We start from the raw sequence: 23,990 nt of genomic DNA, 5'->3' as shown, positions 1-23,990 counted from the left end.
TGTGGAATTAAGTGAATACTTGTGTGGAGAAGAGTTTTGTGGTCAACCAATTAGACAGAACTGGTTTATAGTTAAGAGCTTTAGACAATGATTAAACTTGCTGGACAGGGCATTTTTGTATGCTTAAAAGCCACCTGAGAGTCCCCGCGCCCAATTAAAAATTGAGATCTTTTTTTTAAAAGCTCTAGTTGTGCCATAAAAACCCTGGAGAAGGTTATGGTGAGATCTGATGGCAAAAATCTGGCTTCCATGGCCACAGGTTGCCCACCCCAGTTTAAACATACAGTATTTGTACGTGGAGGACATACTACTAACCTCCAGAATGTAGGGACTGTAAGATCAACCAGGATGGTGTAGCAGATTTTAGTATAAATGCTGGAATTTTTACTGATACACGTGTTCAGAATTAGTGCCAATATTTTTCTCCATCCACAGAGTACAGCAGCCACCCCCAACCTCCCTCCAGGTCTGTTGTCCCACAATTGCTATAATCCTACAGCCAGCACAGCATGGTTGACTTTGCATATTTTGGCTTTGCATATTTGGGAGATGGTATAAACGTTTGCTATATGTAGACAAAAAGGGAACAGATCCAAATATATGACTTCAGTTGAAGACATGGGTTGCCCAACTGATTATCTGTGGGCAGTTGTGTTTAGGCTGAATTGTGTCTTTGCCCGCAGAAGTGTTTTCAATGTAGCTTTTATCCATCAATAAATAATTCTCATAAAGAAAAGCATCCCTGTTTCAGAAGCTCTCTAAATGAACAAATGGAGAACAGTTGTTCAGATTAAAAATAAAAACTCTTTCATGATTGGAACATGAGTTTGATGGAATTCTACTGGAAGTTGGGAACCTGATAGATGGTAAAAGGTAAAAGGTGGCGATTATTCAATATCACTTGATGAAATTGATGATTATGAATAAGATGCTAGTTGGGGAGGCCAAGCACAGGTGGTTAGGGCTACAGAAATCCACAAGATTTATCACTTTTCTCGCAATTTGTAAATTCTGGTGAATCAGCATGTATCAGCTTTGGATAAAGCATATTGGTTCACATTATTTTGTTTGTTGTTGTTTCGTCGTTAAGTCATGTCCAACTCTTCGTGACCCCATGGACCAGAGCACGCCAGGCCCTCCTGTCTTCCACTGCCTCCCGGAGTTTGGTCAAATTCATGTTGGTAGCTTTGATGACACTGTCCAACCATCTCATCCTCTGTCGTCCCCTTCTCTTGCCTTCACTCTTTCCCAAGATAAGGGACTTTTCCAGGGAGATTTCTGTTCTCATGAGATAGCTAAAGTATTGAAGCCTCAGCTTCAGAATCTGTCCTTCCAGTGAGCACTCAGGGTTGATTTCCTTCAAAATAGATAGTATGATCTCCTTGCAGTCCAGGGGACTCTCAAGAGTCTCTTCCAGCACCAAATTCAAAAGCATCAGTTCTTCAGCGTTCAGCCTTCTTTATGGGCCAGTTCTCACTTCCATACATCACTACTGGAAAGCCCATAGCTTTGACTATGCAGACCTTTGTCAGAGGCCTTTTATAGTTTATAAAGAGACCTTTGTCTCTGCTTTTTAAGATGTTGTCTAGGTTTGTCATCGCTTTCCTCCCAAGAAGCAGGCGTCTTTTAATTTCGTGGCTGCTGTCTCCAGCTGCAGTGATCATGGAGCCCGGGAAGTAAAATCTGTCACTGCCTCCATATCTTCCCCTTCTATTTGCCAGGAGGTGATGGGACCAGTGGCCATGATCTTAGTTTTTTTGACGTTGAACTTCAAACCATTTTTGCACTCTCTTCTTTCACCCTCATTAAGAGGTTTTTTAATTCTTCCTCACTTTCTGTCATCAGAATGGAATCATCCACATATCTGAGGTTGTTGATATTTCTTCCGGCAATCTTAGTTCCAATTTGGGATTCCTCCAGTCTGGCCTTTCGTATGATGTATTCTGCATATAAGTTAAATAAGCAGGGGGACAATATACAGCTTTGTCGTACTCCTTTCCCAATTTTGAACCAATCAGTTGTTCCATATCCAGTTCTAACTGTTGCTTCCTGTCCCACATATAGATTTCTCGGAAGATAGATAAGGTGGTGAAGCACTCCCATTTCTTTAAGGACTTGCCATAGTTTGCTGTGGTCCACACAGTCAAAGGCTTTTGTGTAGTCAATGAAGCAGAAGTAGATGTTTTTCTGGAACTCTCTGGCTTTCTCCATAATCCAGCGCATTTTAGGAAATTGGTCTCTAGTTCCTCTGCCCCTTCGGAATCCAGCTTGTACTTCTGGGAGTCCTTGATCCACATACTGCTGAAGCCTACCTTGTAGGATTTTGAGCATAACCTTGCTAGCGTGTGAAATGGGTGCAATTGTACAGTAGTTGGAGCATTCTTTGACACTGCCCTTCTTTGGATTTGGGATGTAGACTGCTTTTTTCCAATCCTCTGGCCACTGTTGAGTTTTCCAAACTTCCTGGCATATTGAGTGTAGCACCTTCATAGCATCATCTTTTAAGATTTTAAATAATTCAGCTGGAATGCCATCACCTCCACTGGCCTTGTTGTTAGCCATCACCTCCACTGGCCTTGTTGTTAGCCAGGCTTTCTAAGGCCCACTTGTCTTCACTCTCCAGGATGTCTGGCTCAAGGTCAGCAACCACACTATCTGCATTGTCCGGGATATCCAGATCTTTCTGGTATAATTCCTCTGTGCATTCTTGCCACCTCTTCTTGATGTCTTCTGCTTCTGTGAGGTCGCTGCCATATTTGTCCTTTATCATGTCCATCTTTGCACAAAATGTTCACATTATTAGAAGACCACAAAGCATAAGAGTTTGGTCGGTTTAAACAAAGAAAAGGGGAAGAAACCAATTTTCCCCGTGAAACTTAGGACAGTGTGTTTAAGCCTGCTTTCAGCAGCTGTCATAATCTATTTATCATACTGATCAACTAACTGAAAGGACGAGACTGATAAAAACTGTGGGAAGTATTGATTGATTGATTCATTCATTCATTCATTCATTTATACATACCCCGCCTATCTGGTCATTTCGACCACTCTAGGCGGCTATGCATGAAGAGATCACCTTAAAGGTAATCAAGTGGTCTATAGCATAGTAGTCAACTTGTGGTTTTCCAGATATTATTAGACACCCCTCATGCCTTGTCACTGGCTATGCTGATTTTGGATTATGGGAATTGCTGCTCTAGAAAAGTTTGTGGTATATCTCAGCACAATGGCTTGGATCCAGACTAGAATTCTGCTGGTGATGTAAGAATGGATAATGTTTTTTCCTCCAATTCTTCCTTTCATCCTACAGTGTCATTCCTGCACCGTTTCAGAGGTTTAGGGGAATGTCTGGGATCATATTGGTGGTGTTGGGAGCTGGGGTACGAGGAGAGAAATGAGAGAGAATTTCTCCCACTTCCTCCACTCTCAGTGGAATGCTACTGAGCACAAGCATTTCTTAACTTCAGATAAGGAGCATCCTTCCATCAGAAACCAGTTTGTGCAAAGAATGACAACAAAAACAAGCAGGATAAAATAAACAAGCAGGCAACCCGAAGTGATGGAAGGCATGTCGCAGAGTGCCATATATAGGCAGAGTGCAGAAATTTATTGTCTTAATATATCTAACTATGCAACAGACAAAGTTCAGGTACCTACAGAGCAGAATTAGTTTCAAGTCTTCCTTCAATAGACAACCCCTTGTTTTTAATTGTCCTCAACTGGCACTTACTGTCTCAATAATTCACTCAGACACACTGTTAAGAGAAAAAATAAAAAGGTTTCCATTCTACTCAGTTCATAGATCAAAAATAAATTGAATTCTGTAGAAAAATATTAATTGGTTACATGAATAGAGATTAACTAATTCATAAAATCATTCTTACATCACTTGCTGACTGATAGAGTGAGATTTGGATAACAGACAGAACTGGTGCTTTCAGAAATGGTGGGAGCCATTGCTTCATCCCAGTAATGAGATTATCTACAGGATCTTTGTTTTTATTAAGTGCTGTCTAGTTGCTTCTGACTGAAATAGGGTTTTTTAGAGATGTGACGTATTCAGGGAATGGTTTACTGTTGCCAACTCCCCCATCCCCGTAACATGTTCTACCCCAGAGTGCCTTGTAGTTGTGCCAGAGGCTACCTTCTTGCATCAACAAATACTGTACAAAATTAGCAGCAGCCATTTTGGGAGTGGTCTGGCCGTGGCCGGCAGTCCTTCAGGCTGCAAATTGTTGCAGTTCTCCTCCCAATGTGCTACTTGACCAGTGGCTTACCATGGCACAGGGTAGGACCAGCTCTGGATGCCCAGACTACCATTAATTTGCTGATGTAAAGCCAGCAGAACTATGAGAGGAGAAATGGTTTACATGCAATGATGAAAAGCAACATTAACATTGAATTCAATTGATGTTCCTTTGCAATTCTTTGTTCTCTCTTGTTCATTACAGGCTTCTTATGTTGAGTGTTCACACTAATTTTGTATTTTTTTAAAAAAAAACTAAGCCTATGATCATTTCAGTTTTACAACCCTGTTTCTTCTTCTTCTTTTCTTCTAGAGGTTAAAATTGACTTTGTGCCTAGGCAAGGTAAGATCTTCTTCTTCTTCTTCAAGAAGGGTGTGTGATATCAGCAGGCCAAGGGGTATTTTTCTGATTTTCCCATAGCTAGAGCATGGGGCTAAAAGAGTTAGCATATCTGATTTTTTAAATTATTGTAAAATAAAAAAACAATAAGCATTCATTAACTGAAAATGGGTCTAATTTTTTTTAATTAACTGAAAAAGCCCCCTTGCACTTCTAACAGATAACAAAATCAAGAAATGACCTGGGGTGGTGTACATGGGTTCCTAGAGATTTTAGAGAACTCTCAAAACATGGCAAGTTTACCTAGAACCCCTCAGAAGCCACAGGCAGACTTTCTGGACGAAACCTTTTTCATAAAAATTAATTTTGAAGTGGGTGAGGAGTACTTGTGGTCACAAAATGCCAGCTGGGACCACATTTTGTCCTCTCCTGTTCTACAAGTCAGCTTGCAACTGGAGCGCGAAGAAAAATCACCTCAGTTTTGGAATAGTCCTCTGCTATTTTCATATATGCTGTTTTGCTTTTTATGCATTTGTTCTAGAACCCCCCAAAATCCGCTTGGATTGCATGAGCCAAACTCCAGACACCATTATTGTGGTGGCTGGAAACAAGCTACGACTGGACGTACCTATATCAGGAGATCCAGTACCCACAGTGATCTGGCAAAAGACAAACAAGGTAACACATTCTGAAAAATACCACATTATCCAAAATGGTTCACCTGGAACACTTTTGTTCTTCCATGACTTATTTCAAAATCCTCGCTTGCTTTTTTTTTTTTTAAAGTAGAAAAATTGGTTCATAATTGAAAAAGAGATTATTTCAATCGCCAGTACAGTATCCTATTTGATTTTCCATACATGTAACTGCAAACACAGAAGCGTCTGCTATAACACAAAAAGGCTAGCCACTGAGGAGCCTCGAGGCACAGTGATTAAACTGCATTACTGCAGTCAAGACTCTATTCACAACCCAAGTTTGATCCTGACAGCCTCAGGTAGCCAGCTGAAAAGCCTTCCATCCTTCCAAGGTCAGTAAATTGAGTACCGTATTATTATGGATCTTTCCCCAAGTTTTTGAAGTTCAAGCTTTGAGTGCTGCAGCTTATGGTACTAAAGAAACCATATGGGCACAAAAAGGGGGCATCTGCAGATTTGTACAGAGGGAAGGACTCATATTTTGTAGAAATACAAAATACTGTACACTGAAGTAGGAATAATAAAGATGAGGAAATAGCCCAATGAGGAGAGGACAGGAGGGGGGAAATGGAGTAGCTGGAACCATGAGTGGCAGCACCCCGCAAACAGAGATAGCAGTCCCCATTTTTCCTCTCTCCCAAATATATAGTTCTGCAAAAAGCTTTCTCTTAATTGAAAATGACCTCTTATGGATGGTTTGAAACAAGAGCTATCACATAGCCTGAAGGTATCTGAAAAGCACGAGGGTGACCTCTTGTGGCCTTGGGGTTCTCATGCCAGCCGGGCGCTCTCTTCCTTCAAGGAACTTCTCTGCCGAGCAAGGTCATACATTGAGTAGAATCCATATCAGTTGCTTTCAGCCTTTGGCACGACTGTGGGGTTTTTTGTGTGTGTGTGCGTGCGTGCGTGCGCGCGTGCGCGCTTAGTACTAGTTGAAGCCAGCTAATTTTTGCCCAGTGTGTCAGTGTTTTATCATACTGCATAGAATGTGAATATTTGGCTAGAAAGGCTTTGGCAGCTGTTTCTCCTAGTGGAAGATCTTGGGCTTTTTGCAGATTGCACATTGAGAGGAAACACATTATAAGCCATAGACTTGAGTTAGTGGAGTCCTGGTAAATCTCTTTGCATTCCCACACAGAATGAACTAATTCGAAATTAATATTTAGTTTTTTAAAATTTTTAAGTCTCTATAGGTTTTACATCTGCACTTTAAATGTTCTTCTGCATAGTTTAACTCTCAATATACAGCCTTTGTTTTCTGTCCAGCATTTTTTTAATCTATTATTTTTGTGTGCTTTGGTTTTCATAAAATGCTGCTTTTATTATGTTGCCTTATCCCCAGGTTGTTCTCTTTCATGTCCTGTTTCTACTTCAATAACTCTCCACGGAGGGAAGGGCTCAGCTCAGCCACAAAGCACATGCTTTCTTCACAGATAGAGATCCCTTTGTCCCAGTGTTTTTAGGTCAAAGGATGAGTCCTGTTTGAAACCTGCTTGTGTAGACGAGGGGTGGAAAGTGTGTGGGCCTCCAAAAATGGTTGGACTTCAACTTCCACCACCACTCATTGTTTTTGACTGTCCTAGCTAAGGAAGCCAAATAATAAGAAAAAGCAGTTTAACAAGATCTAGAGGGCTGTATGTTCCTCATTCCTGGAAGCCTCCTAATATCATGCCTTCAAAGCTGATTCTAAGGCAGGATAACCCTTGTGATGTTTTTCTTGGCATATAGAGTACTCAGAAATAGTTTACAGTCCCATCTTCTAGGGGGCGATCTGGGACTGTACAGCTGATTCTTCTCTGAGGAAGCACAGTAAGGAATTGAATTCCTGACCCCTAGCTCTTCAGCCAAATATTCTAACTCACTGAGCTAACCAGCCAGCTGGTTTCCTAATATGCTTGCTTAATAATAAAAGTCTTCCTTTCTCAAAGACTAGACAGTGGAAAAGTCATGTCTGTCTCCTGGGAATCTCGAAACACTGTTTTGATTCATCATCTGATACTGTCCCTGATGGCCGTTCCATAATCAGTTTCTTCTTTTGGAGGGTGGGTCTTTGTCCTGCCTCTGACATCATCCCTCACCTAACCAGTCCCTGGTCATCCTTTGTCACCCAGCAGGCTCCCAGAGATGGCTTCTCTCCCAGTCAGCCTTTATTAGCATACACACACGGGAGAGCAGGGCCTCCTTTGATCCAAGTCACTCAAGAGGAGTCAGACTATAATATTTGTCAAGTACTTTTGCAGATGTTTTCCCACAAGTGATGAAAAATATCTTCTTGTCATGGTATACAATTTTCCACACCTCTGTATATTGCATTTAATGTGCTTTGTTTTGCCATTGATTACAGGATGGGAAAAGCTGGAGCTTAAATTGTGAGGCTGATTACAGATGCACGTAGCTGTGAGCAATCTGAAAGCCCATTATGGGAGGGGGAAACAAGTTAACTATAAAGAATACACACACACACCTAGTTTGATGTAGAATTTCACTTGTGGTACTGTTTCATTTCAACATAAAATAAAGAGCTCCCATCGCTTGTCCCAGCTCCGGCCAGCCTAGCAGTTCGAAAGCATGCAAATGCAAGTAGATAAATAGGGACCACCTCAGTGGGAAGGTAACAGCGTTCTGTGTCTAAGTCGCACTGGCCATGTGACCACAGAAGATTGTCTTCGGACAAACGCTAGCTCTATGGGTTGGAAACGGAGATGAGCACCACCCCCTAGAGTCGAACACGACTGGACAAATTGTTACGGGGAACCTTTACCTTTACCTTACTACTATTTAGCCTGACCAGAGTGTCTTTTCAAAAAAAAATCTCTAAACAAAGAGTCAGAGCCTGAAGTTGAGGCAGAACTTTGGTGTTTGAGAGATTGATGCCTAGCTTTCCCTTCATGAGAAATGAAACCACCAAGACTTTGATGGAGGAACCCTTGTCAGATGTTTCTACATTGCCATCCCCTCCATCTTCTACCTGCTATTCTTCCTGAGCAGCTGAAGGGTGGCTGAAATCCAGCACTGCTTCACCAGTTCTGTATAATGGAGTCTAATATTTCGTACATTTCTTGTGTCTTCCAGAACAACGACATGGTGGTAATAAATGACAAATCAAAACCCACAGATCCTACAGCCACATGTGGAGATTTGAGTAGTGAAAGCAAGGCAAGTTGTTCTTCAACTAATCCTACAAAAAGATGTGACTTTTTGTGACTACAATTTGTGATTCACAGGTTGGGAAGAAAAAGGAAATTAACTTTGGCATTCTAAGTGGCTGTTTTCTTTTTAAATATCTTTTAAATGTTATGTCTTTGAAGATTTCTTTCTCTGCATTCAGCTGAGCATTCACCTAGGGTGGTATTTTTGAACTCTTTTGAACCCAAGAACTCCTCCTAACTTACATGAACTCTAGGGACCTCCAACCAGATGCTATCCATCTGTTCCACCACTCAAGAGGCAGGGAGTCATATGACCTCTGCCTGCCCCTGCTGCTCTATACTACGATCTATTCACAGTCAATAATCCCACACTGGAATTAGGAAAGGAATAAAGCAAGACCTCTCTCACCCATTTGTAAGGCTATGCCCAGGAAAACATACAGACAGAGCACAACACTAATGATGAACTTCCTCTTGCCCAAGTCACACATGAATAAAAGAGGTCAGAAAGGGGACAGTTGTCCACAGACATCCATGTTGGATTGGGGCAGGAAACGTTTACAGCTGGCAATGAAAGGAGCGCAATCCATGGCTCAGGACGCTATACACCACCCCCATCCCCACCCCCAACGTTATGCCTCATCCAGGTCAATATCCATCCTAAAGTTTTAAATGATCTTAGATACAGTAAGTAAATTTATGAGAGACCGTATGGTTCAATAGTTAGAATGTTGGAGTAGCATTCAGGAGATCTGGGTTCAGATCTGCACTGGGTGTGAAATTCACGGGGTGACCTGGGCCCAGTTACCATCTCTCAATGCAACCTCCCTCTCAGAGTCATAAAGGTAAAGTAGGAAGGAGGTGCGTTGTGTATGGCACCTTGAACTCTTTGGGGGAAAGACAGGATATAAAGGCAATAAATGATAAATACATCTTCCCACCCCACTGTGAATTTTGATTTGACTAGGAGCATAGTCAAAACCTGTCTCTGGTCATCCAGTTGGAATGCATTCATTCTTACCCCTTTCATTAATCCACTGCCACAACAAAACCACTCCTTTTCTTTTATCAGCTAGCTCCTCGTGACAAAGACCTCTGCAAAACTTTAAATCTTGCATTAATATTCTGCTTCCAAGGCTTAATTTTTTTCAAGGCACAAGGCCATGTTTTTCTGCCTGCCTGCCTTTCTGTCTCTTTCTCTCTCTTTTTCTGCACCTTGAGGTAAGCATGTCCCCAACTTACAGTCTGTACCAAACCAGTGAAAATGATCTGGCACATCTTCCATAGCCATGCAAACTCTAGGACTTTTTTTGTTAATTGATCACAGCTCCTTGCTGATTCTGAAGGCAGAGTCCATGTGGAGATGTATGAAGACCACTGTGTGTTTACCATTGAAGGAGCTGAGAAGGAAGACGAGGGAGTCTACAAGGTTACTGTGAAGAATCCAGCAGGCGAAGATACAGCTGATATCACCGTCAAAGTTATTGGTAAGTAACAATGGTACTCTTTCCAAATGAACTAGGACTTCTATGTTACTCTGACTTAAGGCTGCCAAATGGCTACTTAGGGATGTAAATCTTTCCTTCATTTTGTCCCAATGGAAACAAAAAGTTCCACTGGGCAAATTTCTTCCCATTGGATAAGATCATACAGCTTTTGTGAAAAATTATTGGAAGTGTGTGTATTGATGTAATTTGTTCAGGAAGAAGGGAAAATATACTTTGTCCTATAGACTCACAAAGCTCTATTATGCAAGTCAGGAAGACTCCCTGATACCTGTCTGCATCATACACAGCCAATATAGTCAAATTTCTGCAGCAACTACGTACCTTGGCAATGGCAAATTTGGCAACAGTGTGCCTCCAGTATATTTCAGGAGGTCCAGTGTGCCTCCCATGTCCCACCACAGGAAGTGGCCCAGAGCAAGACTAAATCATGTGGGTTGTTTCTCTTGTCTAAATACAATACATACCAGCATGCCATTCATGTGCTTTTCCCCCAGATGTTTTGGTTAAACAGAACAAATTTCAGAAACATTGGCACTGGTCCTCTTACATAATTATGCTCACATAAGACACTTGGTGTAACTTTTAGAAGTGATATACTGCGATCTCTTAATTTAGGGTAATTTGCCTCCAAAATTATGCCTTTTGCATAGCTCTACTGGAGAATTTTGGCCATCACAGATTAGTGATTTACAAGGGGAGAGAGTTTCAGAAAATGCTATTTTTAGAAGAAATCCAGTTTAAGGGATGTGGTGGCGCTGCGGGCTAAACCGCAGAAGCCTGTGCTGCAGGGTCAGAAGACCAGCAGTCGTAAGATCGAATCCACGCGATGGAGTGAGCTCTCGTCGCTTTGTCCCAGCTCCTCACCAACCTAGCAGTTCGAAAGCATGTAAATGCGAGTAGATAAATAGGGACCACCTCAGTGGGAAGATAAAATGGTGTTCCCTAGTCAGGCTGGCCACGTGACAACGGAAACTGTCTTTGGACAAGCGCTGGCTCTACAGCTTGAAAAATGGGATGAGCACCGTCCCCTAGAGTCGGACACGACTGGACTAAAAATGTCAAGGGGACCCTTTACCTTTACCAGTTTATGTGTCTTTTCTCAGCTTTACATTCCTCTATAAACCATGAGTTGCTTGAGAGGTAAAATTCTGTTCTCTCAACTGAACAATATATGTTAATATTATGTATCCAGATGCCAGTACATATCAGTGTAGGGTTCGTGAATATTTCAATATTTTTATTTTGTCAAGAGTTTAATCTTTCCTCGTATAAAGAAGCTAAATAATTTCAGTCTCATCAAATAGAAGTACATTGAGAAGTGCATCAAAACCAAGAATCCTTCCCAAATAAACAAATAGCTTTATGTAATTTGGAAGAATCATTAGAAAGTGTTATAGCTGTAGTATATTCAGATAGGAATTCACCAAGAATAAGTCTAGCTGTCCTGCCAGGTCAGACCATTGGCCAGCATTCCATTCCTACAGTACCACTCAGAAACCTATGTTATTCCTCAGTGGTAGTGTTATGTTGCCAGCATGATAGTAGTAACTGATAGCTGACTCTACCATGAATTTTTCTAATCTTCTTTGAAAGCCATCTCAGTTGGTGACTGTCATTGCCCTTTGTAGTAACAAATTCCACAGATTAACTACAAGAGGGGTATCAATGGTCAAGCAAATTCTTCAGAATTATTTCTTTCCTTTTTCCTTAGATGTACCTGATCCACCTGAGGCTCCCAAAATCTCCAATGTTGGAGAAGACAACTGCACAGTGGAATGGGAGCCTCCCAAGTATGATGGAGGACAGCCAGTACTGGGTAAGAATCCCTACAGAGATAGTATCATCAGAAGACTTTTATATACTGTATATGATTCTAGAGTCCTAGTCCCTCACTATATCCACTACACCACATTTGGAATCTTATATGTGTGTGTGTGTGGTGTAGTGGATACAGTGAGGGATTAGGACTCTGGAGAACAGGGTTCAACCCCCCCCCCGCTTCACCATGGTAACTCCGTGGGGATGTGGAACTGGTAAAACCACCCCCTAAATATCTCACTTACCTTGAAAGCCTTGTTAGGGTTGCTATAAGTTAGTTCCAACTTGACAGCACAGAACACACACGAACACATTTTTAAAAACTATTTTTATTTACTCATAGGAATCCCAGTATTCTGAAACAGCTTTGCATTATTCAGTTGTCTCTTTGAGCTCACATACTCTCCCATCCCTGACTTGTTATTTTAAGGATAAGTACCCTCATTGTTTTAAGAATGGTTTAGTACATTACACATAACCTTGCAATTAGAAGTAGTTTTGCTTCTTGTGGAATTCCCAGAATGGAAGCCTATAAAAAAAACATGGATTGCTTTTTCAAAATTCCAGATATTACAGAAAAACACAGACACATAAAGCATAAAATTGCTTCTTTTTATTCTGCTAGTGCTGTGATGTGCAAAGCAGCTCTAAGACTGGGACATATTTCCCTGAGTTAAGACTATCTTTGGACAAGGTCACTGATGAGAATATCAAGTGTCAGGAGAGAAGGACACGAAGAAGATGTCATCATTACCAGATGAAGTTAAAGGCCATAATCCCAAGTGATGGCACTCTTGAGCATATTGGAATCAATGGGCCTGACTTTAATGTGAGAGTATAGCCAAAACCATGAAGAACGCCATGGCACTGTAGAGCTTGAGCAGTTCTAAAAGGCAGAACCTGGACATGACCCTTACTTGGAGAATAGCTTCCAGGGCATTCCAGCCAGCATGACTAGTGGCCATGCTGGCTGGGGATTCTGGGAGCTGTAGTCTGAATAAATAACTTTTGCAAGCTCTACTAATGCATTATACACCTACATAGTGAATACTCTTCTGGATCAAATCAGTGAACTAAGAGATGCTTGAACTAGTTTTTCCGTCTGTAAATTTAAGAAAAGGGTTATGGATAAACTAGATTTTTAAATGGCTGTTTTTTGCTGTCAATGTCATATTAAGAGCATTCTCCAGTGGTGCATTTCAGTTGAAAAGGAGTCCTTGCCAACACTAGTAGAAGCAAATTAAGCAACCACACATGCTGCAGAATGGGATAATCAGGACCGCTCCCTAATCACGCTAAATAAGCTGCCATCCTAGTACTGTGCCAGAAAGGAGCAGAAGAGTCCACAAAAGAGCTGGGATGGATTTCTCTTACTTAAAATACACATAGTCACCAGAAAATAGGGCAAACGAAATTGCACCAAAAGCAAACTAAATAGAACCATACACTTATCTGATCATTCCCTAACTGAAGTCCCATTGATTTTACTGGATATTTTCTTGTTGTTGTTTAGTTGTTAAGTCATGTCTGACTCTTCGTGACCCCATGGATCAGAGCACGCCAGGCCCTCCTGTGCATCCCGGAGTTGGGTCAAATTCATGTTGGTAGCTTCGATGACACTGTTGAACCATCTCATCCTCTGTTGTCCCCTTCTCCTCTTGCCTTCACACTTTCCCAACATCAGCGTCTTTTCCAGGGAGTCTTCTCTTCTCATGAGATTGACAAAGTATGAAGCCTCAGCTTCAGGATCTGTCCTTCCAGTGAGCACTCAGTGTTGATTTCCTTCAGAATGGATAGGTTTGTTCTCCTTGCAGTCCAGGAGACTCTCAAGAGTCTCCTCCAGCACCACAATTCAAAAGCACCAATTATTTGGCGGTCAGCCTTCTTTATGGTCCAGCTCTCACTTCCATACATTTTCTAAGCATGACAAAAATAGTATCTGACCAATTATATCCAATTTTGCATTTTATAGCTGTAACTTACCATGTAGTTATTCTACCTAAGATGACTACATTAGAATTTATGTAGCCACCAGTCAAATAGGCCATCCTTAATTAAACAACACTTTGTGGACATTAAAATTATAAGCATACAGAAACCAGAGAGGGCAGAGAACATTTCAATTTGCTTGGACTCCATAACTTTACTTAGAGAGTTAAAGCTTAGACCTTTTAATTGGTTTATGTTCTAATTAGAGAATAAGCTATTTGACCGATCGTTGATAATTATTTTTTTAGCAGACTTAGTATGACAGATAACTGAGCCTGTGGTAGGCTGGATATGATTATTTGTCCCATGTAATTATGAGCTTGTCTACATGGGCTCAATAGGAGCAAGATGGAGTAAGTAAATAGGTCCACATAAGGACGGGTGGAAGTCTGGTATGCCATTTGTTGCTATCCTTGCATTCAAATGGCGTATGTACCTCAAGTGATTCCATGTGGCCCATCTCCTTTAAGGAAGCAAAGACAAGTGGGAGGGATCTCTGTCCTTGCTCCCTTCTGTTTCATCTTGCTTCTGAGCATAGTATTTCATTTTTAACATTTTCTCGAATTCGTAGAGCACATTAATTGGCTTAAGAAATGTTGTTTCTTCCTCCCTCTGCTCCATGGAGGAACAGAAAAAGGCAGTTTTTAATTTCCAGTTTAATTAGTTTCCTCATATCATTAAATGGTTAAGATGTCTGTTTAATCCACTAATGATATGGAGATATTGAAACCAGTGGGGAAATTAGAGAAGGAAGCTCACTTTGGTTTGATCCCAGCAATCACATGCACTGGAAATGAACCAAAACAGAGTCATCCTACCCTGCACCAACAAAAATAAAAACACTTGACAGGGACCCTGAGAGGTGTGGGTCAGAATGCTCTGGGGACAAGCTGGTTTGCTCCACCAATTACACCATCTGATCAATGGAGAAAGGAGTGAATCAGCCCATCCCCTCTGTGGACCAAAAAGTGAGACAACTCCCCATCTGATCACATCCTATATTATGATAAACGTAAGTGCAAAACAAGATGCTGGAGTTTCTCATAGTACTCAGTTTCTGCATCCTGAATAGATGGTGAGTAGCTCTTCCAAGTTCTAAGGGATGATTAGCCTTTCTTAGAAAGTATCCTTTTTTCTAGATCCTTTAAAGTTAGCTAAGCATTTTCGGGGGGGAAATGAGTATACCAGCTATCAAGGACTCAATCAGTGTTTATTCTGCTGCTGATAATAATAATGTCACACACCAAATAGGACAAAAGTGTGGTCACAACTGGGCTCTAGATTATTTATAAAGCAGAAGAATTGGACCACAGTTGGTTTGAGCTGTGTATCCATGGGAAGCTGTCAAACTGCAGTTAGTTTCGTTGCAGTCACATGTACTGTGGGAACAAGCCTCAAAGAAGCCTAAAGATGTTTCTTTGCATCTATACATAGAATACACATAGATCCAGGATTCTGGCTAAATAAGTAAGGCTGTCAGCTGAGTTAGACCAAACTCATTTTTGTAACTACAGTATGACCCACATATCTGTGAGATCACTATCTGTAGTTTCACTTACTCACGGTCTGAAACTATGTAAAATACTAAAAGAAAAAAAATCCAAGGAAACCTATTTCACATGTATTACTAGAACCAGCCATGAGAGGGAGTCAGAGACCGTGCTAGGAATACTTAGTGAAGAATAACATCACATGGTCTCTGCTAATGCATGTGAAAATAGTTTTTCTGTTTTTTTTCCTTTCTGCCATGCTATAAATTGATAGTGTTCACTATTTTCCATGGTTTTCAGCATCTACTGAGGTGTGTGGAAACAATCACCAGCAGATATGGGGATCCTATAGTACTAGCAAGCAATAAGGAAAGATAATAAAGAAGGAATTTCTATCTACCTGTGCTCAGGATCCTCTTCATCCAGATTACTTGCATAAGCAATTTGATATTTTTGCCAAGCCAGCAAGGAGGTATTCTTGGGTCCTGTATTTATTTATTTATTTATTTATTTATTTATTTATTTATTTATTTATTTATTTATTTATTTATTTATTTATTTATTTATTTATTTATTTATTTATTTATTTATTTATTTATTTATTATTTTTTATTTTTTATTTTTTATTTTTTATTTTATTGTATTTAAAATATTTTGATCCACCTTTCTCCTTGAAAATGACCCAAGGTGACTTACATCATTAAAAGATAAAATTTCAAAGCTAAAACTTTAAAAATATTTTAAAATAATGAAACAAATATCATACTAAAAGTGGTAAACAAAAGCAACACCAAAAATACATTCAAAGCAACAAGGCACAACATTCTATTTAAAAGTGTCTCTCAGACAGTCATTCACTAAGGGAAAGCCCACCTGAAGTAAAAGGCCTTCATCTGCTTGTGGAAGGGCAGCAAAGATGGGGCCAGTCTGGCCTCCTGTGGGAGGGAGTTCCAGAGTTTGGTAGCAGCAACAGAGAGGGCCCCCTCGTGTGCCCCCACCAAACACATGTGTGAAGATGGTGGGACTGAGAGAAATGCTTCCCCTGATTATCTTCAACATCTACAGCCAAAACAGATTATTTGGATTTAGATGGAAAGGAAAGATATAGTAGGCTTGAACAAAGATCTCAGCAAGCAGGGAGGTATTATGTTACAGTATATTGAAGAACTCCTGAACAGGATCCCAGACAATAAGTTTAATCTCACTTTGTTTTCTTACTCTGTTTATGTTGCCTCGCTCTTTGTTAAATATATCAAAAGGGCATGTATCTTGAGATTTTCATGGTGTGAAAATGAATCAAATCAAACCATTAAACCATATAAAGAAGACTTGTGTTTGGTCACTCGTAAACAATATGATGCCCTCGCGATTTATGGAGTATAACTAACATAATGCTGGCCACTGTGGCTAGTGAAACCTGCAGTCTAAAGCCGTTTGGAGACATCATGTTGCCTGCTCATGACGAACACTAGAAAATTATCTGAGTCTTATGTCCTGTCTCACAATGTTGCTGAGCATCCTTATCCCTCCGGTGTTGTTGTTCCGTGAGCTGCAGTTGGAGGAGGGGCTGGAGAATGCCCTGCCTCAAGACTTCCTTTCAGTCATACTCATTTGTTAAGTAAGTGTTAATTAGAGATGGGGGCATTTGTATATGAATGTGAATACCCCTGCACAGCTGGACTTAACAAGGGTCCAGCCCCTGGGGTCGGACCATCCACTCACACATCCGGTGACAGTGGCGGCCCCCTCTTCCTTCCAATCGCTCTGGAGCACCATTCAGCTAGTGGCTCAGCAGCCTTGCACAAAGAGACTTGTCCTGCCTCCCATTGCCAGGAATGGCCAGCCAAGTGAGGCTCCGGGAGTGATTGGAAGGAAGACAGGGGCCACTGCCACTGGCCGACACGTGAATGGATGGTCCAGCCCCAGGGGCCAGACCCTCATTAAATCCAGCTGTGCAGGGGTATTCATATACAAATATCCTCCTCTCTAGCGTGAATATATCACATTTAAATTGAAGTGGTTCATTTATTAGCTAAAAGAGAGATGTTTGATCTGCTAAATATTCATTAAATCACCTGTCTTAATCCATCAGAAGAACAACTAAGTGTCAGAAGTTCTAAAACATGAACTTGATGAATAGAAATCTGGGCCAGGAGTTTCTGATTTTGCTAAAAACAAAATCGTTGTGTTTATGTCTCTCTTTCTCCAGCTGTAGCTAGTTCCTCCACATCCCTTAACATCTTTTTTTTTCAATTTTCAGGCTACATCTTAGAAAGAAAGAAGAAAAAGAGCTACAGGTGGATGAGGTTGAACTTTGACCTTCTGAAGGAACAGTCCTATGAAGCAAAGAGGATGATTGAAGGAGTTGTCTACGAAATGCGAATTTATGCAGTGAATTCTGTTGGCATGTCTCGGCCTAGTCCTGCCTCACAGCCTTTCATGCCAATTGGTAAGTGTGATGTGCTAAAGTGAGTGTCAACAGACAATTCATTCTGCTTCTAAAATCTTCCAGAAGGGAGCAAGAGGCACATATGAACACAGTCATATTTTTGCCTTCACCTCATAGGGGCACCAAGTCCCGTTTCTCAAGACAGCTGATTAGTTATTTTAGTTTATTTATCTGTTTTATAAGTTCTAAACTTTTTTTAACCCCTCCTCGTAACTGGGAGCAGGGTGGTTCCAATTTCATGGAATTGCTGATGAATTTCTAACTGTTAAAATTAGAAGTGTGAGAGGCAAGCTGGGTCTTGACAAGAGAGGGGAACTAATTGGCAGTGACCTCCCATTGCCTCTCAGCTTCCCCCATTCCATTATGGGTGCAAATATCATAGTATACCACCTAGTGCTCCATTAATCTCCCCACCCCTGTGGAGCTGCAAGTACAGCTCATTAAGAAAATATCCATGGAATTATTTTCTAAAAATAATCACTATCACCCTTCCCTTACAGTATTTCTATCAGTCTCTGAACTAAGGGCAAAGTGTGAGTCTGGGATAGAAAAGAACCATCTAGGCAGTTGAGGTAGAACAGTAGCAGAAATGACTAAAGTAGTGGTTCAGCTCGTGGAAGAACATAAAGAAGAGGAACTGCTTTTGGAAGGTGACAGTATGAAACTAGAAATCCCCAGCAATGGGCCAGAAGAAGAAAATATACATCCAGCGGAGGTGGTGAGCCCTGATCTTCAGCTACCACTAAATGATGAGCCTGTGGAGAGCAAAGACATTCAAGAGCCCCTGCAGGAAGCAACTGACCTAAAAGGTCCAAGGTCTTAATAGAATAAGACAAGATTTATTTTGTTAGAAAAAAGCTCTACCCTGCCTATTTGGAGAAAGAGGTGTTGGGTTAATAAGATATGTTGTTTCATAATGCATCTGCACTCCTGTGTATGGTGGCATGCTTTTTTAAAATGACTTCTAATGCCTGGCTTTAATTACATGTAGTTACAAGAAAGCAAGTGAGCTAAATGTGTTCATTGCAACACCAAAAGGTGGGGTGCTAATGTTAGATTCTCCATCTGTTGTGTGTGTTTTTTAAAAAATGTTGGTTTTATATGGTATGGAATATTCTGCATAGATAAATACTTAAAATAAGGAACATAATATGTTTAAACACCAAAGGGTTGTGTGGCGTATGCTAAGCATACATATGGCTAGCAATACATTTGTTATACTGAAATCGTTTTTAAACCCTTTCTGAGTGATCTAAATGCTATGAGAAGGTGCCAAAACTATTGAGTACTTGTCACTTAACATGAAGGAAGTTCATTGCTGCCTTCAGCAACTTATTCAGACAGTAGAAAGTTTTAGTTTTATGCATTATAATCTGTAGGATGTAAATGAAATTTATTTGGTTCAAAATATCTTAAAGAGACAGGAAATCTTGTAAAATTTGTTTTTATAAATGCTGATGACTGTGTGACATTTGACTCTGGAGGTAAAGTTGTGATCCCTGAATTTATTCGCTGGACAGATTCATAACTTTTATAGTAGCAAAACGGGATATTATTGGAATAGTGTCCATCTATCTGCTGGTCCTACGTATATTCAAGCTACGGCCATGTTCGGGCAGTGTACTAAACCAGGGAATAATATCTTAATCAGTTACAAGTAGTGTATTGGTGCTCACAGCTCTGCTATTCCCGGTTTGCCGTAGAAAGAGCAAAGCAAGTGGCAGAGCTTAGCTGTGTCCAGGTGTGTGGTGCTTTCTCTCCGCTTTGCTTCTTTTGCAACCAGCCAGAGAAAGATGGGTTCATTTGGCTTGTTGGAAGACAGAGAAACTAGAATGGAGAAGGAACCTCTGTTTGGACCATACAATGAACTAACTGCAGTGTAACTCATGTGAGCCAAATCTAAAAACCCAGGGGGTCCCCTTGATTCCTTGATATATCATGTTGTCCAAACCCATTCCTTATAAACATGCACAAACTCCTATCTTCCTTTTCTCTCTTACTGTCCAACCTACTCCATGTTCACCTATTTACACACTCCAAAACAAAACACTACATACACACACTTCTCCTTCTGTCCTCCATCTTAGCCTGTCTGGCTGAGACAGTACAGAGAAGAGACTTGTTCATCTTGCATAAAAGATATATGTTCATTTTCTTCACATGCCACCCAGGAGGGATGATAGCAGCAGGCATACTTTTATCTCTTACTATTGTCACTCCTGGGGCACTAAGGATACATCTTGGAACTTCACTGATCTAAAGTGAATGTAGAAATTGAACATATGTGAATATATCTGGATAACTATGTATCTCTAGTTATTGTATAGTTTTATCTCTAGGACTGCCAGAGGGAGACCTCTTGTGAGATCTTTAAAAAGCACCACACCTAGCTTTTTTTTACTTTTACTTTTATTAGACTTTTACCCCGCCCCCCTAGACAAAGTCTACTCAGGGTGGCTTACATGAATAATAAAACACACTGATATAATAAATAATAAAATCCTACAATACTTATAGCTGAATTTCTATCACCAACAGATCTGCATCACATCTGCTGAATTCAAGGCATGGAGACCCAAAATGCATCAGAGTTGACCACAATATCTATGCCAAGATTCTTTGTCGGCTATGTGAGCTAGCAGACCTGTTTCTAGATATGAGGCTGAGAAACATGAAGTAAATAATTATAATCAGAATGCCCCCAGTTCTCTTGTGGTGTGTTTTTTTTAAATTCTAGATATCAAATGCCTGTTATTCTAGCATATTTGTAAAAGACAAATAAGTACCCATCCAGTAAAAGACTGGATGGGGATATAGGAATATCTCTGTTTCACTTAAAGAAAGCACATAAAGTTTTCTTAATATAATGTTCTTTGGCCTTTTTATAATCGCACCAGCTGATGTGTCCATTTTATTTTGCTAGTCTTTTATTGGTCTTTTGTCATGCAACATTATCCAGATACATCCAGACAACAGTTTCATATGCCTTTCTGTTCTGCCTTTAGCTGCTAACTTTGTGTCATTGCCATTCATTACAGAGATTACGTATATTGGCACATTTGCTAATACACTTTCCCCTCCCACCAAAGATGAGAAATTGCCACTTCATTTACTTCACTGCTATGACGCATCTCTGACAGATGCAGTCTACATTCTGCCTGTGTAGTGTAGCAATTAGTGTGCTGGACCATAGCATGGGAGATTCAAGTTCAAGACCGTACCCAGCCATGAAATTTACATTTTAGACTGCTTGCACTCTCTTTCAGCCTGACCATTTGGTCTCACAGGGCTTTTATGAGGGTTGAGTGAGGAGGAAGAGAGACATGGAAGAAAGGCAGACTATATATCTGAATAAGTACTGGGGTTTTGTTTAGAAACTACAGGTAGTACAGAATATAGTAGCCTCCCTCCTGGCCAGTACCCTGATCAGCATACATGTTGTGTTCTAAAGATGCTGTAGCTCTATGTATGCATTACCTTTGCCACATTCACCAACATGAGTGAAGAGAGGCAGCCGATTCTGCTTTCTCCCTCATTGCTTTGCTCACATGAGCAGTGACAAGTCTGAAGAGGTAAGATTCCTGCTCGCATGTAAACTTTACACACAAGAAAGAATCCTGTAAAATCTGGGTTCTTACTATACATATTCTGCACCTGCACATGAGCAGGACTCTTCAGATTTGTCACTGCTTGTGGGATCAAAGTGACCTAGGTGGGGTTAATGACCTCCCTCTTTCTGTCGTCACAATGCCTGGAAGGGTAACAACTGAACAGAGCTACTGTCTTCCCAGGTGTTCCCAACCTGAACTGTAAGGTGCAGCTGCTAACCTATGAAATCTCTTTCAGAGAGTTGCACAGCTTATAGATTGATTCCCCTCCCCCCTGAGTAAACACTCCTGTCCTTGAATATCTTCTGTGGAGGCCCCAGTCTGAATTAAATTAAATCAATATCAAATCAATAGTAAATCAATCAATCAATGAAACTTTCTTTACCATAGTCCACGTTTTGTGGAACCTCTTCCAGAGTCTAAACTCCTTAGCATGGATTTTCTTAGCAGTCAACTCCATTTTTACATTGACTGGCATTTAGGGATGGATTAAGAAGAATGCTGCCTTTACTATTAGCATTAATGATGATGATGGATACTGTGTTATTTTTTAGCTCCTCCAAGTGAGCCAGCGCACTTCACAGTAGAAGATGTTTCAGACACTTCTGTTGCCTTAAAATGGAGACCCCCTGAACGCATTGGAGCAGGAGGACTGGATGGCTACCTTGTGGAGTACTGCAAAGAAGGATGTGAGTAAGCCTCCCTTGTTGCATTTTGAAGGGCACTTTCACTGAGTCAGATGAAGGACAGCTGGCTCTTTTGTTTTAGGCTCTTACATGTTTCTCTGACTTTACTGCTGTAGCCTGTGGGTACAGATAGGAGATGGAAGGTAACATGTTGGAGCAATGGTTACAACTTCTGGGCAGAATCAAACCCCAGAGTCTCATGTTCAGAAAAACAAATGTCACTGTTGACCATCATCTTTTTGGAGGACCACCCAAAACACCATAAAAATGTACGAGTGTCTGAGTTCTCCAGAGCTTTTCATCAGACTAGGTGGTGCAAAAATGAGAATCTATGGAAAGAAAGTCATTTTAAGCCTGCTTTTGATGTAGCTCCACAGTAAAGATTGCAGACTGGGGGCAGTTTCAGATCATTTTCTTGTCTGAAATGTGATATTTTTTTCTGTTATGGAAAAATGGTGGAATACCTGCAAGGCCTTTTAACTAGCATGGTCAAAGGTTACTGTGAGACCAGAAGCCGCCTAGAGTGGACGAGTAGTCCAGATAGGCGGGGTATAAAACAAATAAACAAACAAACAAACAAATAAATAAATAAATAAATAAATAAATAAATAAATAAATAAATAAATAAATAAAGTAGACCTATAAATAGCCAGTCATTAGTGCAATCTGATTAGTATAGGATCGTGCCATTTGGTCATGCTGATTTCCCTTACAGCAGCTCTTCTGTACCTGCAAGGATCACTTCAGTCCAGCTCAAAAAAAACAACAACAACAAAGTAGCCTTGCCACTGGGCCAAAAAGGTCCAGCCTGGGCATGGAGCAGGGTTGGGCTGGTTTGAGATCTGCTCTATGTTGTGTGATCACCAGAGAACAAGTCACACAGGTCTTTGCCACCAATAGTCCAAAATGTGAGCTTTATCTCCATATGATCACATCCTTACAAGCTTGTGGATGTAAATCAGATGGAGATAAAGCTTCTGCTGTGACTCTTACATACAATTAGCCCAGGCAAGATGCTTTTTCCCCTTTTTTCCTTTTTGAAATACAGTAACGAGATGAGGAAACAAAGGAAGGAAAGTCTTGTTTGATCTTACTTACAACTGACTAGGTTGTTTCTTTGTAATGGTGCCACCTGCAGGGTTATAAATAGAAGTGCAAATAGGGTGTTTCCACCACTCTCCCTGTATGGACAGTTAATACGAAGAGACCTGGGGAAACTCCAGTTCCCTGATGTGACTTTCAGAATGAGAGAATGCAAGTGAATTCATATTTCCCTCGCTGCATAGTTGCACCTCTAGACTAACTTTGTTATGACTAACAAATTTCTTTTACTGTGCACTTTCATGCATTATGATCTACTTACTTAGAGTTACACCTTTAGGTATATAGTTTTGCAAATGACTGCTTGAAAAATGATCTTGCATTTGCAGCCACAGAATGGATTCCAGCTCTTCATGGCCCGATTGAGCGCACCTCCGTCCTGCTTAAAGATCTGGTCACGGGAGATAGACTTTATTTTCGTGTCACTGCTATAAACCTAGCTGGGTCAAGTCTACCAGCAATTACCAAAGAGCCCATTACAATCCGTGAGATCTTGCGTAAGTAGCTACTCTGAGCTGGTATTGGTCCCTGAGACCATTTCTACTAATGTTATTAATTTGGTGATGGAGGATCAGGGCATAATATTACAGTACTGGTCAAATGAACAGGGGCTTATACCTGCTCATCTGGCCATACTCCTATAAATATCTTTATATACTAATACATCTGATCTGAATACCTTTTGCACACAGTCTAGTAATTTTGGCTGCTTTCTTCAAATAGTTCAATGGTGCATCTGTAGGATAATATATAATAGTGCCTGCTATTACTCTAAAGAACTTTCATTCTCACATGCAAAAAAGAGTGACCATGATTAACACATTAGTGATGCACATTTTTAAAAGGCCTATCATCTTACAAATAGGTTTCACCATTGCTTGATGGATTGTTTTGCTCTTCAAGCCTGA

The 23,990-nt window shown here is 40.6% G+C and overlaps 1 protein-coding gene across 1 annotated transcript in view; it reads left to right on the top strand.

Moving 5' to 3' along the window:
• The window catches only part of MYBPC3 (myosin binding protein C3), a 108,398-nt gene that overhangs the window by 61,184 nt on the left and 23,224 nt on the right, over positions 1-23,990 (top strand). Inside the window, exons 19-26 of the mRNA XM_072986070.2 lie at positions 4,560-4,589; positions 5,128-5,264; positions 8,357-8,440; positions 9,761-9,920; positions 11,653-11,757; positions 17,499-17,687; positions 21,850-21,984; positions 23,412-23,579. Coding sequence (XP_072842171.2) covers positions 4,560-4,589; positions 5,128-5,264; positions 8,357-8,440; positions 9,761-9,920; positions 11,653-11,757; positions 17,499-17,687; positions 21,850-21,984; positions 23,412-23,579 — 1,008 coding nt within the window. The remainder of the gene's footprint in view (positions 1-4,559; positions 4,590-5,127; positions 5,265-8,356; positions 8,441-9,760; positions 9,921-11,652; positions 11,758-17,498; positions 17,688-21,849; positions 21,985-23,411; positions 23,580-23,990) is intronic.

The sequence above is a fragment of the Pogona vitticeps genome, chromosome 1 (assembly GCF_051106095.1).
Source record: "Pogona vitticeps strain Pit_001003342236 chromosome 1, PviZW2.1, whole genome shotgun sequence".
Taxonomy (NCBI): Eukaryota; Metazoa; Chordata; class Lepidosauria; order Squamata; family Agamidae; genus Pogona; species Pogona vitticeps.
This window is presented reverse-complemented; position numbering and strand designations above follow the sequence as displayed.